This window comes from Lepidochelys kempii, chromosome 5 (genome assembly GCF_965140285.1).
Source record: "Lepidochelys kempii isolate rLepKem1 chromosome 5, rLepKem1.hap1, whole genome shotgun sequence".
NCBI classification, from domain to species: Eukaryota; Metazoa; Chordata; order Testudines; family Cheloniidae; genus Lepidochelys; species Lepidochelys kempii.
Window position 1 is genome coordinate 14,980,437 of NC_136384.1, and position 13,760 is coordinate 14,994,196.

The window sequence follows — 13,760 nt, forward strand, 5'->3', positions numbered from 1 at the left end:
CATTGATGAGTTGATGCAGAGAAAAATACATAGATGCTTTGAATTACATTAAAAAATTCAGCAGCCTCATTAGAAGCTGATGCTGCATCACTGACCACCAAGTTCAGTGAATGAGAACTGCATGGAACAAAAAAAGTTCGAGGGTTTAACTCGGATCCATGTCTGCACTCCTCTGTTCTTTCCTCTCATGTTGGCACCATTATCATGTCAGCTATCACAATTCTCATATCTTCCAGCTTTTTAAGAAGCACATTTGTCATACCAGCTCCTGTAGCATCATCAATGTCAATAAATTCTAGAAAATGCTCTCGGACACTCACCATTGCAGGGACATTTTCACTAGGTTCTGTTGTTGTTACAAAACGCACCATTAAAGGAATTTGTTCCGTATGGCTGATGTCAGGTGTGCATTCCAGAATAACAAAGTAATATCTTGCTGACTTCAGATCTGCCACAATCTTCTGTTTGATTTTTGTTGCCAGTAACTGTATGATCTCATTTTGAATTGTTTTTCCAAGGTAGTGGTGTGCGTACATTTCTTGGGTGGTGACTCTTCTTAGATGCTCCTGGAGTACAGCATCAAACTCAGCCATCAGTTCCACAGTTTTAAGGAAGTTTCCATTGTTTGGCACATACAGCTAATCTGAAGTGCCACACAATGCTAGGTTTTGGGTAGCAAGCATTATCACAATGGCAATGAGCCTTTTCAGAACATTTTGCCAGTAAAGAGACTCTGATGTAATCTTCTCTTGATGCTGATCATCTATGGTGGCCTTTAACCTTAGTCTCATCTCAAGCTCTTTCCACCTATGGAACGCTCTCTGGAGATTTGCTGCCTTCTCATGCATGCCAGATTTCTAGCCAGATTTTTCCAGTCCTTTGTTCCTGTAGAACCCAATGTGGCTGGAACATTAGACTGGAAGAGTTTGCAACAAAAACAGTAGGCAGCATTCTGGGTTTTTGAGTACATAAGCCATGGCCTCTCCACTTTGTCACCACTGGGGATTTCACACCAGTAATGTGTTGGATGGAAAATTCTATTTTCATTGGGGAACATAAAGTTTTTCACTTGCTGTGGCCCGTGCAGTACAAGGAAGTCCATTAGGCTACTGCTCAAGTGGGTCCACAGTCCTGGATCATCTAGACTTAGGGAACTAAACTCAGCAGCAGCTGTTTCTTGCGCCTCCACCACACTCTTCTCTGATCTACACTTTTCTTCAGGAATGTGCATGGTTACATCCATTTGAGATGGAGATATGGATGCTGCAGTAGCTGCCAGGTCACCTGCACTCTGACTAACTGGAAGATCAGGCATCTCCTCACCACTCACATCTTCCCTGGGGCCGGAAGGCTCACCATGAACATTTGTGTCTATTTCAGAGTAACAGCCGTGTTAGTCTGTATTCGCAAAAAGAAAAGGAGGACTTGTGGCACCTTAGAGACTAACCAATTTATGCTCTAATAAATTGGTTAGTCTCTAAGGTGCCACAAGTCCTCCTTTTCTATTTGTGTCTATGTATCTCAGGGGAGCGCCTTCCTGTTTAGATAGAAAAGCTTCCTTTGCTTTCTTTCTTTTTCTGAATGCTGCCCCAGAGGGGCGTTTTCTTCTTTCACTCATGACGGCTGTTCTGTGCCAGCTACAGTGGCTTTCAACACTCAGTTGAAGGGGACAAATAAGCAGGCTGGTAGCAGGGCCTGAGTGAGGGAAGATATCAGCGTCTTAAGGGCCTAACTGGTTCCTACTACTTCAGTTGACTGCCTGTTCTCAGGTGGGTTCACGGAAGCAGCAGGAATCAGGAAGCTCCCTGAGAAGCTGGTGTTAATCAGTCCAGGCTCCTGGGGGTGCTAGAGAGGTACATAAGAGGATCCTCCTCCTCTCTCTCCCTGCAGCTCCTGCTGCTTTCTGTTATTCCATCTCACCTTTTCTCCTGCCTGCCTGTTATGTCTCTTGTGCCCTCCTTCCTCCAGCACAGCACTCCACCATCTCTGTGCATCTAGAGCAGAGAGAATACAGATGCACCAGCAGCAGACACAATTTTCTACCCTCTGGGTCCTCGTGGGGTGTGCCCCACAGTCTGGCATCTGAGGCGGCCACCTCAGTTCACCTCATGGTAAGGCCAGCCCTGACAAAGTGTAAACATTTTGGAACAAAAAGAACAGGAGTACTTGTGGCACCTTAGAGACTAACAAATTTATTAGAGCATAAGCTTTCGTGGGCTACAGCCCACTTCATCGGATGCATAGAATGGAACGTTTCAGAGTAACAAGGAGGACTTGTGGCACCTTAGAGACTAACCAATTTATTAGAGCATAAGCTTTCGTGAGCTACAGCTCACTTCCTCAGATGCATATCGTGGAAACTGCAGCAGGCTTTATATATACACAGAGAATATGAAACAATACCTATTCCTATACCTACCTATGAATAGGTATTGTTTCATATTCTCTGTGTATATATAAAGCCTGCTGCAGTTTCCACGATATGCATCTGAGGAAGTGAGCTGTAGCTCACGAAAGCTTATGCTCTAATAAATTGGTTAGTCTCTAAGGTGCCACAAGTCCTCCTTTTCTTTTTATAGAATGGAACATATAGTAAGAAGATATATATATATATATATATAAACATACACAGAGAAGGTGGAAGTTGCCATGCAAACTGTAAGAGGCTAATTAATTAAGATGGGCTATTATCAGCAGGAGAAAAAAACTTTTGTAGTGATAATCAAGATGGCCCATTTAGACAGTTGACAAGAAGGTGTGAGGATACTTAACTTTAGGAAAATAGATTCAATGTGTGATGTGTAATGACCCAGCCACTTCTAGTCTCTCTTCAAACCCAAGTTAATGGTATCTAGTTTGCATATTAATTCAAGCTCAGCAGTTTCTCGTTGGAGTCTGTTTTTGAAGCTTTTCTGTTGCAAAATTGCCATCCTTAAATCTTTTACTGAGTGGCCAGAGAGGTTGAAGTGTTCTCCTACCGGTTTTTGAATGTTATGATTCCTGTTGTCAGATTTGTGTCCATTTATTCTTTTGCGTAGAGACTGTCCAGTTTGGCCAATGTACATGGCAGAGGGGCATTGCTGGCACATGATGGCATATATCACATCGGTAGATGTGCAGGTGAACGAGCCCCTGATGGCATGGGTAATGTGATTAGGTCCTCTGATGATGTCACTTGAATAAATATGTGGACAGACTTGGCATCAGGCTTTGTTGCAAGGATAGGTTCCTGGGTTCGTGTTTTTGTTGTGTGGTGTGTGGTTGCTGGAGAGTATTTGCTTCAGGTTGGGGGACTGTCTGTAAGCGAGGACTGCTCTGTCTCCCAAGATCTATGAGAGTGAGGGATCATTTTTCAGGATAGGTTGTAAATCTTTGATGATGCGCTGGAGAGGTTTTAGTTGGGGGCTGAAGGTGACAGCTAGTGATAGATTCTTCATCATATGAAGTCTTCAGATCAGGGTAGGATGTCTTTCTAAAAGATGTACTCTAGCTCAACCAAAAGTTATAAGCTTCATGCAGGAACCACTTGATGCAATTCTCTGGACGGTGTTCTGCAAGTGCTCAGACTTGATTATCATAACACTCCCTTGTGGCCTTAAAATGTCTGAAGCTATGATGCCTAGTTCCTATGCCTAGCTCACAGGCAGGTTGTGGGGCTAAATTCATTAATGTTCATAAAGAACTTTGCACTTCTGTAACCATCAGAGGAGTGAAGTTCTGGAACAGCCTTCCAAGGGAAGCAGTGGGGGCAAAAGACGTATCTGGCTTCAAGACTAAGCTTGATAAGTTTATGGAGGAGATGATCTGATGCGATAGCCTAATTTTGGCAAGTAATTGGCCTTTAACTATTAGCGGTAGGTATGCCCAATGGCCTGTGATGGAATGTTAGATGGGGCGGGATCTGAGTTACTACAGAGAATTCTTTCCTGGGTGTCTCGCTGGTGAGTCTGGCCCACATGCTCAGGGTTTAGCTGATCGCCATATTTAGGGTCGGGAAGGAATTTTCCTCCAGGGCAGATTGGCAGAGGCCATGGGGGTTTTTCGCTTTCCTCTGCAGCATGGGGCACGGAGGATTCTGCTGCACCTTGAAGTCTTTAAACCATGATTTGAGGACTTCAATAGCTCAGACATAATTTAGGGGTTTGTTACAGGGTGAGATTCTGTGGCCTGTCTTGTGCAGGAGGTCAGACTAGATGATCATAATGATCCCTTCTGACCTTAAAATCTGTGATTCTGTGATCTCCCATGGTGATCGTGAAGTGGGGTTGTTGCTATTGTAATGTCTACTAAAGTGAACTCTTAATAACTTTTACTGACATGTTGGGAGAGAGGGAACTTTGAAAGTGTGGTAGGTGTGTCCTGTTGTCTTGCCAGTGTAACAAAGAGCGGCTGCATGCTCAGACACACTTTCTCCTTCCCATATGCTTGCCACTTTCTGGTGGCCTCTGTCATGTGGTGATTCACTAGCTTTGAGGCAGAGACTGTAACTCAGAGGAGAAGATGGATTGTTATGGAAATATAAAGTGATTTTTATGGCACTTTTATTGCCAGCCTGGGAAGTACTGTAATGCATAAATAAAAGATTTTTGCTGCCATTGGTGGTTATCATGGCTGCACAGATCCAAGAAAATAAATAATACTTTTTGCTTATATAGTGTCTTTCTTCTAAAAACCTCAAAACTCTTTGTGAGCATCAGTGAAGCCTCACAACAGGGGTAGGATGAAAGTAAGTAAAATTGTCCCCATTATCAGATGGGTAAACTGAGTCACAGAGTGCACACAGCATAGTCTAGTGGATAGGGGGTAGAACTGGGAGCCAGGAGCCTGGGTTCTAATCCCAGCTCTTTCACTAACTTGGCTGGACAAATCACTTATCATTGTTTCCCTATCTGTAAAATGGAGATAATATGCCCCTATATGAGAAAGGTGTTATATGGGTTAATTAATTATGGTAAAGCACTGTCAGGATGGAAAAATGCTTTTTAAGCACTGTGTGATTTATTTATTGATTTACCTGTGCTAAAACAGTGAATAAATGGGGTGCCAGGAATAGAACCTGGGAGTGTTCTGACTCTCACAGTGGGCTTGTTCTGATTTCTAGGCAACACGGTCTCCCTAACTAGTTATCCTAGATAGTAGGTTCTGTAACAAAGTTATGAGGGTGATAGTCTCTATTGCTTTGTAGTATAGAGCAGCTGCAGTTTGTGTGTAAGGTAACTGATCACAGAAGCATGCAGGGAGTATATTAGAGCACAAAGCATAGAGTATTGCTGTCCTCTGATGAACCATAATATGAAAATGAATGGGATGTAGGTGGGAGGTAGACAGTGTCACTCATGAAGCTGCACAAGATCTGATATTCCTGCTGACTCCCACTCCAATGCTCTGTCAGCTAAATTTTGCTCCTTATCTTTCCAAATAAATGTTGTAAATTTTTGCTGCTGAGTTTAAAAAAAAAGAAAAGAATGGATGATTTGTAATGGAAATAAAGCAGCACCCATAGCATAGGGGAACAAATGGCATTTCAGTGTCATGAGTGCCTGAATTCCCAGTAAATCATATATCAGGTGCCGTTAATAATAATCCTTTAAATTTATGTTGTATAACACCATTCATCTGAAGGTTTCAGATGGCTTCAGATTAACTAACCCTCAGAAGGTAGTTGTCATGGTGCTTGTTTTACAGATCTTGCAAGCTGAGGGAGAGATGCATTTATAAAGTTTAATCTGTTCTACTAATTTTCATGTTGTGTAGGACAGACAAGGAGCAATGCATGCAGTGTAGTTGTAGCCGTGTGGGTCCCAGGATATTGGAGCAACAAGGTGGGTGAGGTAATATCTTTTACTGGATCAGTTTTTGTTGGTGAGAGACAAGCTTTCGAGCCACACAGAGCTCTTCTTCTATTTCACCCACCTTGTCTCTCTAAGGAGCAACAGGTAATTTACCCACGTCCACACAGTGGGACTAGTACCCAGTTCTAACTATTTAAACATCACTACCTCATAGATCTCAGAATTCTCAATTGCCTTTTTTCCTTCTTTTAACCAGGGTTATCATCCATTGCCACATGAAGCTGAAATTGCACAAACCAAAAAACTATTCAGAAGAAGGAGGAACGACCGGAGGTAGGAGAGACCTGTCCAAAGTGTCTTTGACCTTCTTTTACTCATCCTGCAACTCCTCTCCCAACCTCTTTGAATGTTTTTCAATTATATTGTCTTTATCTGAAATTTGTGAAATGCAAAATACTACATTATGATACCAGTGCTCCAGGGTCTGCACCGACTTTCCACTGGCTTCTGGGTGGAGTTTAAGGTGTTGGTTATGGACTAATAAATCCCTAGATGGCCTGGGACCACCCGACCTGAGAGACTGCCCCCTCCCTATACCATACTGTCACAGCTGCGGTCAGCTGGTCTACCAAGCTGGATCCCCTTTTTATGAAAGAGAGGAGGTGACTGGCGGGACATTCTCTGTGAGAGCATTGAGACTGGAGAACTTGTTCCCCTCCCTTGGTCTGAGAGAGTCTGAATTTGGTGTCTTTCTGGGCACACTGCGAAAGAGTCTGTTAGAGAGGATTTTTGGAAAGGGCTAAGGGTGGGCTTCCTAGATAATGAAGGGCATGTCTATGCTGCAGTTAAACACCCACAGTTGGCCCGTGACAGCTGACTGAGGCTCGTAGGGCTCAGTGCTGTGGGGCTTTAAAATTCTAAGGTAGAAGTTTGGGCTCGGGCTTGAGCCTGGGCTCTGGGACTTGCCCCTCTTCGTGGCGTCCAAAAGTTCAGGCTCCAGGCCTGAACACCTACGCTGCAACTTTACAGCCCCACAACCCGAGCCCTGCGAGTATAACTGCAGTATAGACATACCCAAAGGGTAGGTGGCTGGCTGGCTGGCCTGTGGAACCAGTCATTTTAAAGCTGCTGAGATTTAATTTGATTATATTTGTTGTATCATAACATTAGAGCACCTAAAGCCTTGGATAGGCATCATTATTTAATTTTATTTATATAGATTTAAAATAATTAAATTTAATTTAATAATAAATAATAAAATTAATAAATAAATTGTTTGCACAGTTACATTTAAAAACAAATCAGGAAATACAGGAGTTCATCTTAACTTGTCCATGTTGCACACACAGGTAGTATTTTCAATTCCTGTTTTTTTGGTTCTGTTCTATTCAGTATATGTGTTTATACTGACCTCTTTATTGTAGTACCAGAGCACCTTCCAGCGGCGCATTAAACAACGTGGCTACACATCTGTCCTATGTTGTTTGTTCTCCCATCCTCTCTCCACAGGGAGAAGCGTGTGCACTATTAGAGAAGGCAAGGTCAAAGAAATGTGCCTTGTGCTTGAAACAGAAAGGGGTGAGGTTTGTGATGGTCCTTAGAACCTGACAGAGTTCATTCCACAGTCTTGGACCAGGCCTGGGGAAAGTTCTGTCTCCTGCGCAAGCTTTACTCTTATTGTTGAGAGTTCCACTGGGCCAGAGGAGCGAAGTTGTCAGCCCGTGGTCTTCATCCTGGAGCTTTAGAGATAGCCTTTTAGGTATCCTGGACCCAGGCTGTAGAGCGCTTTGAAGATAAAAACCAAGACCTTGAATTTGCTTAGAAAGTCTACGGAAAGCCAGCATAGAGAGCAGAGGACAGGTGTGTGACAGGTGCTGAGGAGACATGCTTCACCGTTCTGTACTAGCTGGAGTTTCCTATGAGCTGAAGGTTTTGTGCCCAGGTGTATCTAATTGCTGTAATGAAGCTAAGAGGTGACAAAGGCATGAATAACTGAGGGTGGTCATATCCTGTGTTCGGTATAAAGTGTACACTGCGAAGGATGCCTGCTGTGCAAAGTTACTGAGTTAATCTTGTTATATGGTAGAAACCTGGGCCTGGATTTTCCCAAGTGATGTGTGATTACGAAGGGCAGGAGTGGGGTGGTGCCTGGTACTCACAGGGGGCAGTGGGCAGAGGTCCCAAAAAAGCCAAAATTCGGGTGAAAATTGATCATACCTGAATATTGGCTTTTTCAAAACCTGGGCATTTTTTGGAGAAAGTTAGTAAATACCAAAAACGAAGGGCCTTGTGCATAGCACAGGTCACAGAATTCCGGTCACTAATTCCTGCAATGAGCAGAATAACAAGTGGTTGAACTAGGGCGCTTAGAGTTATAACCATATGGCTGGGTCCCCCCAGCACAGTCGTTACTATGTGAGTGGGACCGAAATAAAATGGGCCTCTTTGAATCAATGTGGACCTGATTTTCCTTCCGTTACACCTATGTAAATCCAGGGTAACTCTACTAAAATCAGTGAGGCTATGTCTGTGTAAAATTGGTGTGAGATCCGGGTGTGTGTGTATCTTTCTGAAGGCTTCTCACAACTCAGGACTCTTCTCTCTGGGTGGGAAACATTTAGCATTATTGCAAGTCATCCCTGTTAAGGAAGCCTTTGAAATGGTGATATTTCTGTGACTTGTACTTACAGCTGTTGGGCCAGCTCCTCAGCCGGTGTAAACATGTGTAGCTCCATTTACCCAGCTGAGGGTCTGGCCCAGGGGTAGAGAACCTTTTTTCTATTGGTTCCTGGCAAATGGGAGCTGTGGGGGCGGTGCTTGCAGATGCGGGTAGGCACCTGTGGGCTCTGAGCTTCCCTGATCACCTCTGGGCCGCTGGGATAGCTGATCGACTGGTCTGGCACCCTAGTTTCCCCCTGCAGCGGAGTGGTGCTGAGGCTCAGGGCTTCCAGCCGGCGGCACAGAGCCTTGCAGGGGACCAGATCCGGGCCGGAGGTTCCCCATCCCTGATCTAGCCCATTGTCCAGTTGTGAAAGAATCACATTATAGGTGTTTTTTTCTCCTACTACTCTGTTCAGGTTACCATTATAAACTGTCAACAAACAAGCATTTAGCTCCCCTGAGGGCATTCTGCCCTCCTCCCCACAGATTACAAGAACTGATAGCAGAGGAAACTGCCTTGAGTTGATGTTGGAAGATCACATAGTGAGATAAAGTATAGCTAATATATGCAGACTAGTCCAAGGGTTTTGCAAAGGGACTGTGATAAATATCACAAGGGGCGATCTGGTAACCTGTGAATTACAAAGACATTCATAATGTATGGTTTCAGAGTAACAGCCGTGTTAGTCTGTATTCGCAAAAAGAAAAGGAGTACTTGTGGCACCTTAGAGACTAACCAATTTATTTGAGCATGAGCTTTCGTGAGCTACAGCTTCCGATGAAGTGAGCTGTAGTTCACGAAAGCTCATGCTCAAATAAATTGGTTAGTCTCTAAGGTGCCACAAGTCCTCCTTTTCTTTATTCATAATGTATGTTGTACATGCTAGAGCAACAGAGCCATGGACCATGTAAGCTGAATTAAGGCAAAAGCAAGGAATCCACTGAGACACTTTAAATTTCAGTCGATAACGCAACATGGGGAGTCAGATCAACAGGGGGGAGAGACAGCAGTTTTTTTCAGCCCTTTTAAAAACCAAATATGCCAAATGCTTGAAAGAGTGAGTGAACTCTCAAATGCTGGCATCCTGTGACTCTCTGCAAAGTACACCATCCCACAGTCTGGTAGCCACACAAGGCTTTTCGGTTCGTGACCTTAGGGAATGAGATTATGATTCACAAGGGGTTTAGCCCATCCCCTCTAGTTCCTAATGCCTTGTCCCATCCCTTTTTCTGTTAGACTGAATCTGATTCTCCCCCAATCCTTGTAGAAAGAAGGCAATTTCGTCATAAGATTATTGCATTTATAGGACATTTTCTATAGTGCATCCCTTAAGACCAACATTTAAAAAGTGTATTAAGAACCTACTCGCTGGAGGACTACCCCAGTACTAGCTGATGGGAGTATAGGCTGAGGGAGGTGGCGTTTATTAAGAGTTCTTTCAGGCCAAACTTCCAGCCGGTCGTTGGACAGAAACCCTATTTCCTGGGAGGCAGGCAGGGCACTCTTTGGAAAATGATCTGATAGTGCATAGAAATACCTAGATGGATTAGACTGGAGTAGGTTTTATGTTCACAGTGCATGAGCTCCTTTCTCAGCTCTGCCATCAATTTTCTGTTAACCTCTCTGAGCTCCAGTTTCCCCTCTTGCAAAGGGGGATAATGCTTCCTGAGTTCAGTCCTTCAGTGTTAGTAAAGCACTCGTGAGAGCTTCTGATGGACAGTGCTCTAGAATTTGGAAAGAGCATTTTTAATCTTAATTTTAAAATGTTTGAAACAACTGCCTAAAACAGGGGAAAGCAAACTACGGCCCGTGGGCCGAATCCAGACAATCAGGGCTTTCAGTCCAGCCCGTGGGATTGCCAGTCCCATGGCACAGCAGGGCTAAGGCAGGCTCCCTGCCTGCTATGGCCCCTCGCTGCTCGCAGAAGCGGCTATCACTACATCCCTGCAGCCCCAGGGAAGTGGGAGAGCAGAGGGCTCTGTACGCAGAACAGGGAACTGCAACCAATGGGAGCTTCAGGGGTGGTATCCACAGGTGAGGGCAGCGCGCAGAGGAGCTGCCTACCCCACCCCATCCCCAGGAGCCACTGTTGGACATGCTAGCCACTTCCAGGAGTGGCGCGGGGCAAGGGCAGGCAGGGAGGCTGAGCCCCCAAGTCCCTAACTTCCTTCTTGAGCCCCCTGCCGCAACCCCCCCTGCACCCCAACCCCCTGCCCTGAGCCCCTCCTGCACCTCAACCCCTTGCCCTGAGCCCCTTCCTGCACGCCGCCTCCTCCCACATCCTGCACTCCCTCCCGCTCCACAACCCCCTGCCCCAGCCCTACATTCATGGCTCTGCATGCAATTTTCCCACCCTGATGTAGTGCTCAGGCCAAAAAGTTTGCGCACCCCTTGCCTAAGAGGATGTGATGTCAGTAAAAACTCCACACTGGCCAGAGAAGGGTTAACGAGCTGCTGTGGCCTCAGTCATCCCCACCTTGTTTCACCTACAAGAGCTGTGAGGCTTGGAGGGGGTTGCTAAAAGGAGAGAGAACGCTGAGTGGAGAGGAGACTGGGAGGAAGAGCAGTTTTTTTGTGCTGGTTCCTGAAGGAAGGTCTGGCTGGGACTATGACCCAGCCACAGACAACTAGATACAGAGCATCCTTGTGTTTACTTTGTTAACTGGGCCTATCGTGTTCCCCTTTTGATCTGGAGTATTGTGCTTACTGCTCTGTTTGAGACCTGCTTATGGTCTGAATGGAACGACTGCAGTCGATGCACCCCCCCCCGCCCCCCCGAAGGGGACGACTGTCTTCAATAGGTTTGCTCCCTACCGGAGTTCATGCAGTAATTAGTCATGAGCGCAGAAGCAACATGGTCAAACGGAGCGTGGGGGAACGGAATTGATTCTCCCACCAAATATCTCTCAGCAAACTATTTAGACTGAGATACCTTAGATAATCTCCCAGACTTTGATGGCTGGCCGGCCACCCTCTCCCCCTACATGACTAGGCTGGTGCTATCAGCTGCTTCATATAAACAGCTATACACTCTGGAACCATCTCACTTCTCAGTGTATCGCAGAACAGAATGGAAGCCTTAGCTGCCCATCATTTTAATGCTGCTTATGATGCCCCAAGAGAGCGTTCCCTCTATAAAATGCATTTGCAGTAAGTGGGGTCTCAACATGGTTATTTTATGTGAAAAACACGGTACAATGGGAATTTAAAAAAAAACAAACAAATTTCATTTAATCAAACTGTTTACAGTTTAAATTTACAGGTTGTATTGGAACAAAGAACTGGTTGCAAAGTTATTCACACTTCATTGCTGTGCTACTATCTTATCATCCCCAGGCATTGTGTTGGTGGATATAAAATTCATTCCACTGGTTGTGAATCTGCACTCAATGGTATTAATATCTCTCTGCTGTATGACCAGCAGAGGAGGAATTTTATTGCCAGTGAAACTTTTGGGAGCTCTGTGCCTTTGCATTAAATGTTGTCTGGATCCAGAAAGACCCAGCCTTGCAAAATCAAGCCCACAGTCTCCTCCCAGACCTACCTAAGTCTGGCTTGTGAAAGTTGTCCGGGTCAGCTGAGAAAGCATTTCATGCCCATTCTGCCACTTCTTTTATTTTAATACAATGCAAAAGCTGTGTCATGTATATCAGCTTTACCCGTGGGGCCTTAGAATGGGGCACACAGCCCCACTGAGTAAGTATGGCTACTTGGTGTGAGGAAGGTGGGCTGGATTTGCTCCATTAAACACCAACCATGTCTGCTTTGCGCTGTTCAAAACATAAATGAAGGCCAGGAGTTAACAACCTTGTAGACAGAAATAGAGAAGGTAGGACACCTTGGGAAGCTCAAAAGAAGGAATAATTGGTAATTGGATTAGATCATTTTGATGAGCATCACAGTAGAAACAAGTCTAAGGGCTTGAACCAAAATCAGATGAAACTGACTTCAAAAAAAGAAAAGGAGGACTGGTGGCACCTTAGAGACTAACCAATTTATTTGAGCATGAGCTTTCGTGAGCTACAGCTCACTTCATCGGATGCAACTGTAGCTCACGAAAGCTTATGCTCAAATAAATTGGTTAGTCTCTAAGGTGCCACAAGTCCTCCTTTTCTTTTTGCGGATACAGACTAACACGGCTGCTACTCTGAAACCTGTCATTGACTTCAGTGAGCCCTTAAAGAAGGACTTGGAAGCGGGGTCAGTGACAGGGTCAGATTAACTCTCCTGTGGGCCTGGTGCTATTAGATTTTGTGGGGCCCCTGTGTACAAGTCTTTTTCCTAATTGAAAACAAAATGATCACAATTATGGCATTGAGGCTATTAACGCTATACCAAACTTGCCTTTTAATTAACATAAAGCCGTTCTGTGGTTACAGTTCAGTCTTAAAACATGTAGAATATAGTTAATTCAAAATAGCCTACTTCTTACCTTAGAACAGCTGTTATATTAGTTTCTTTCTGGGAGGGCATTTGGGTGCAGGAGGGGGCTCCAGATTGGGGCATGGGGTTGGGGTGCAGGAAGGGGTGTGAGGTGCAGGCTCCGGCCAGGAGGCGCTTACCACAGGTGGCTCCTGGCCGGCGGCGCAGCAGGGCTCAGGCAGGCTGCCTGCCTGCATGCTGTGGCCCCACGCTGCTCCTGGAAGTCTCTGCTGCTGGCCGGCACACCCCTGGGGGGAGGGGAACAAAATGTCTCCGTGCACTGCCAAGGCCCACAAGCACTGCCCTCCCCCCACCCCACAGGGGCCGCAGTGACGTGCCAGCAGCCAGCCGCTTCTGGGAGCCTGCCGGTAGCCTGACAGAGGCCTGCTACACCAGGGCCCCCCTTAGCCTGGGGCCCTGAGCTGTAGCCCCTCAAGCCCCCTGCGTTAATCCGGCCCTGGACAGCGGTGGCTTGGGGAATTGGAACATGTAAGGGGAAATGTGGAAAAAAGATTTCTGTTAGAAATAAGCATGGACCCACAACCTTGGCATGAGCTGCTTTGTTTTTTGGTTGTCTGGTTTAAATTCTACTCTTATCTGTGTGAATTTCAGTCCTCTTGAAAGTGAAGTAATAGCACCTGCTAGAGCCAGGCATATTGAATGCAGGTGCTATGCAATCTTCCCATGCAACTTCCCTCACTCTGACTGGCATGCTGCCTGCTGTTCCAGTCTGCTGCCTGACTTGTTTGAGCAAAGACGACAAATTATGTGGTGGGGTTTTTCTGTCATGTTGATAAATGACCGTTAGGAGGAAGTTATCCAACTTGTACTTGGAATTCTAAGTCCAGTTTTGAACTCTGGACACAATGGATTCATGTTTATTT

General features: G+C 45.4%; 1 protein-coding gene across 7 annotated transcripts in view; it reads left to right on the forward strand.

Moving 5' to 3' along the window:
* Positions 1 to 13,760, forward strand: part of CTIF (cap binding complex dependent translation initiation factor) — a 347,978-nt gene that overhangs the window by 187,953 nt on the left and 146,265 nt on the right. For all 7 annotated transcript variants that reach the window (XM_073343500.2, XM_073343502.2, XM_073343501.2 and 4 more), the window contains one exon: positions 6,049 to 6,125. In XM_073343500.2, coding sequence (XP_073199601.1) covers positions 6,049 to 6,125 — 77 coding nt within the window. The remainder of the gene's footprint in view (positions 1 to 6,048; positions 6,126 to 13,760) is intronic.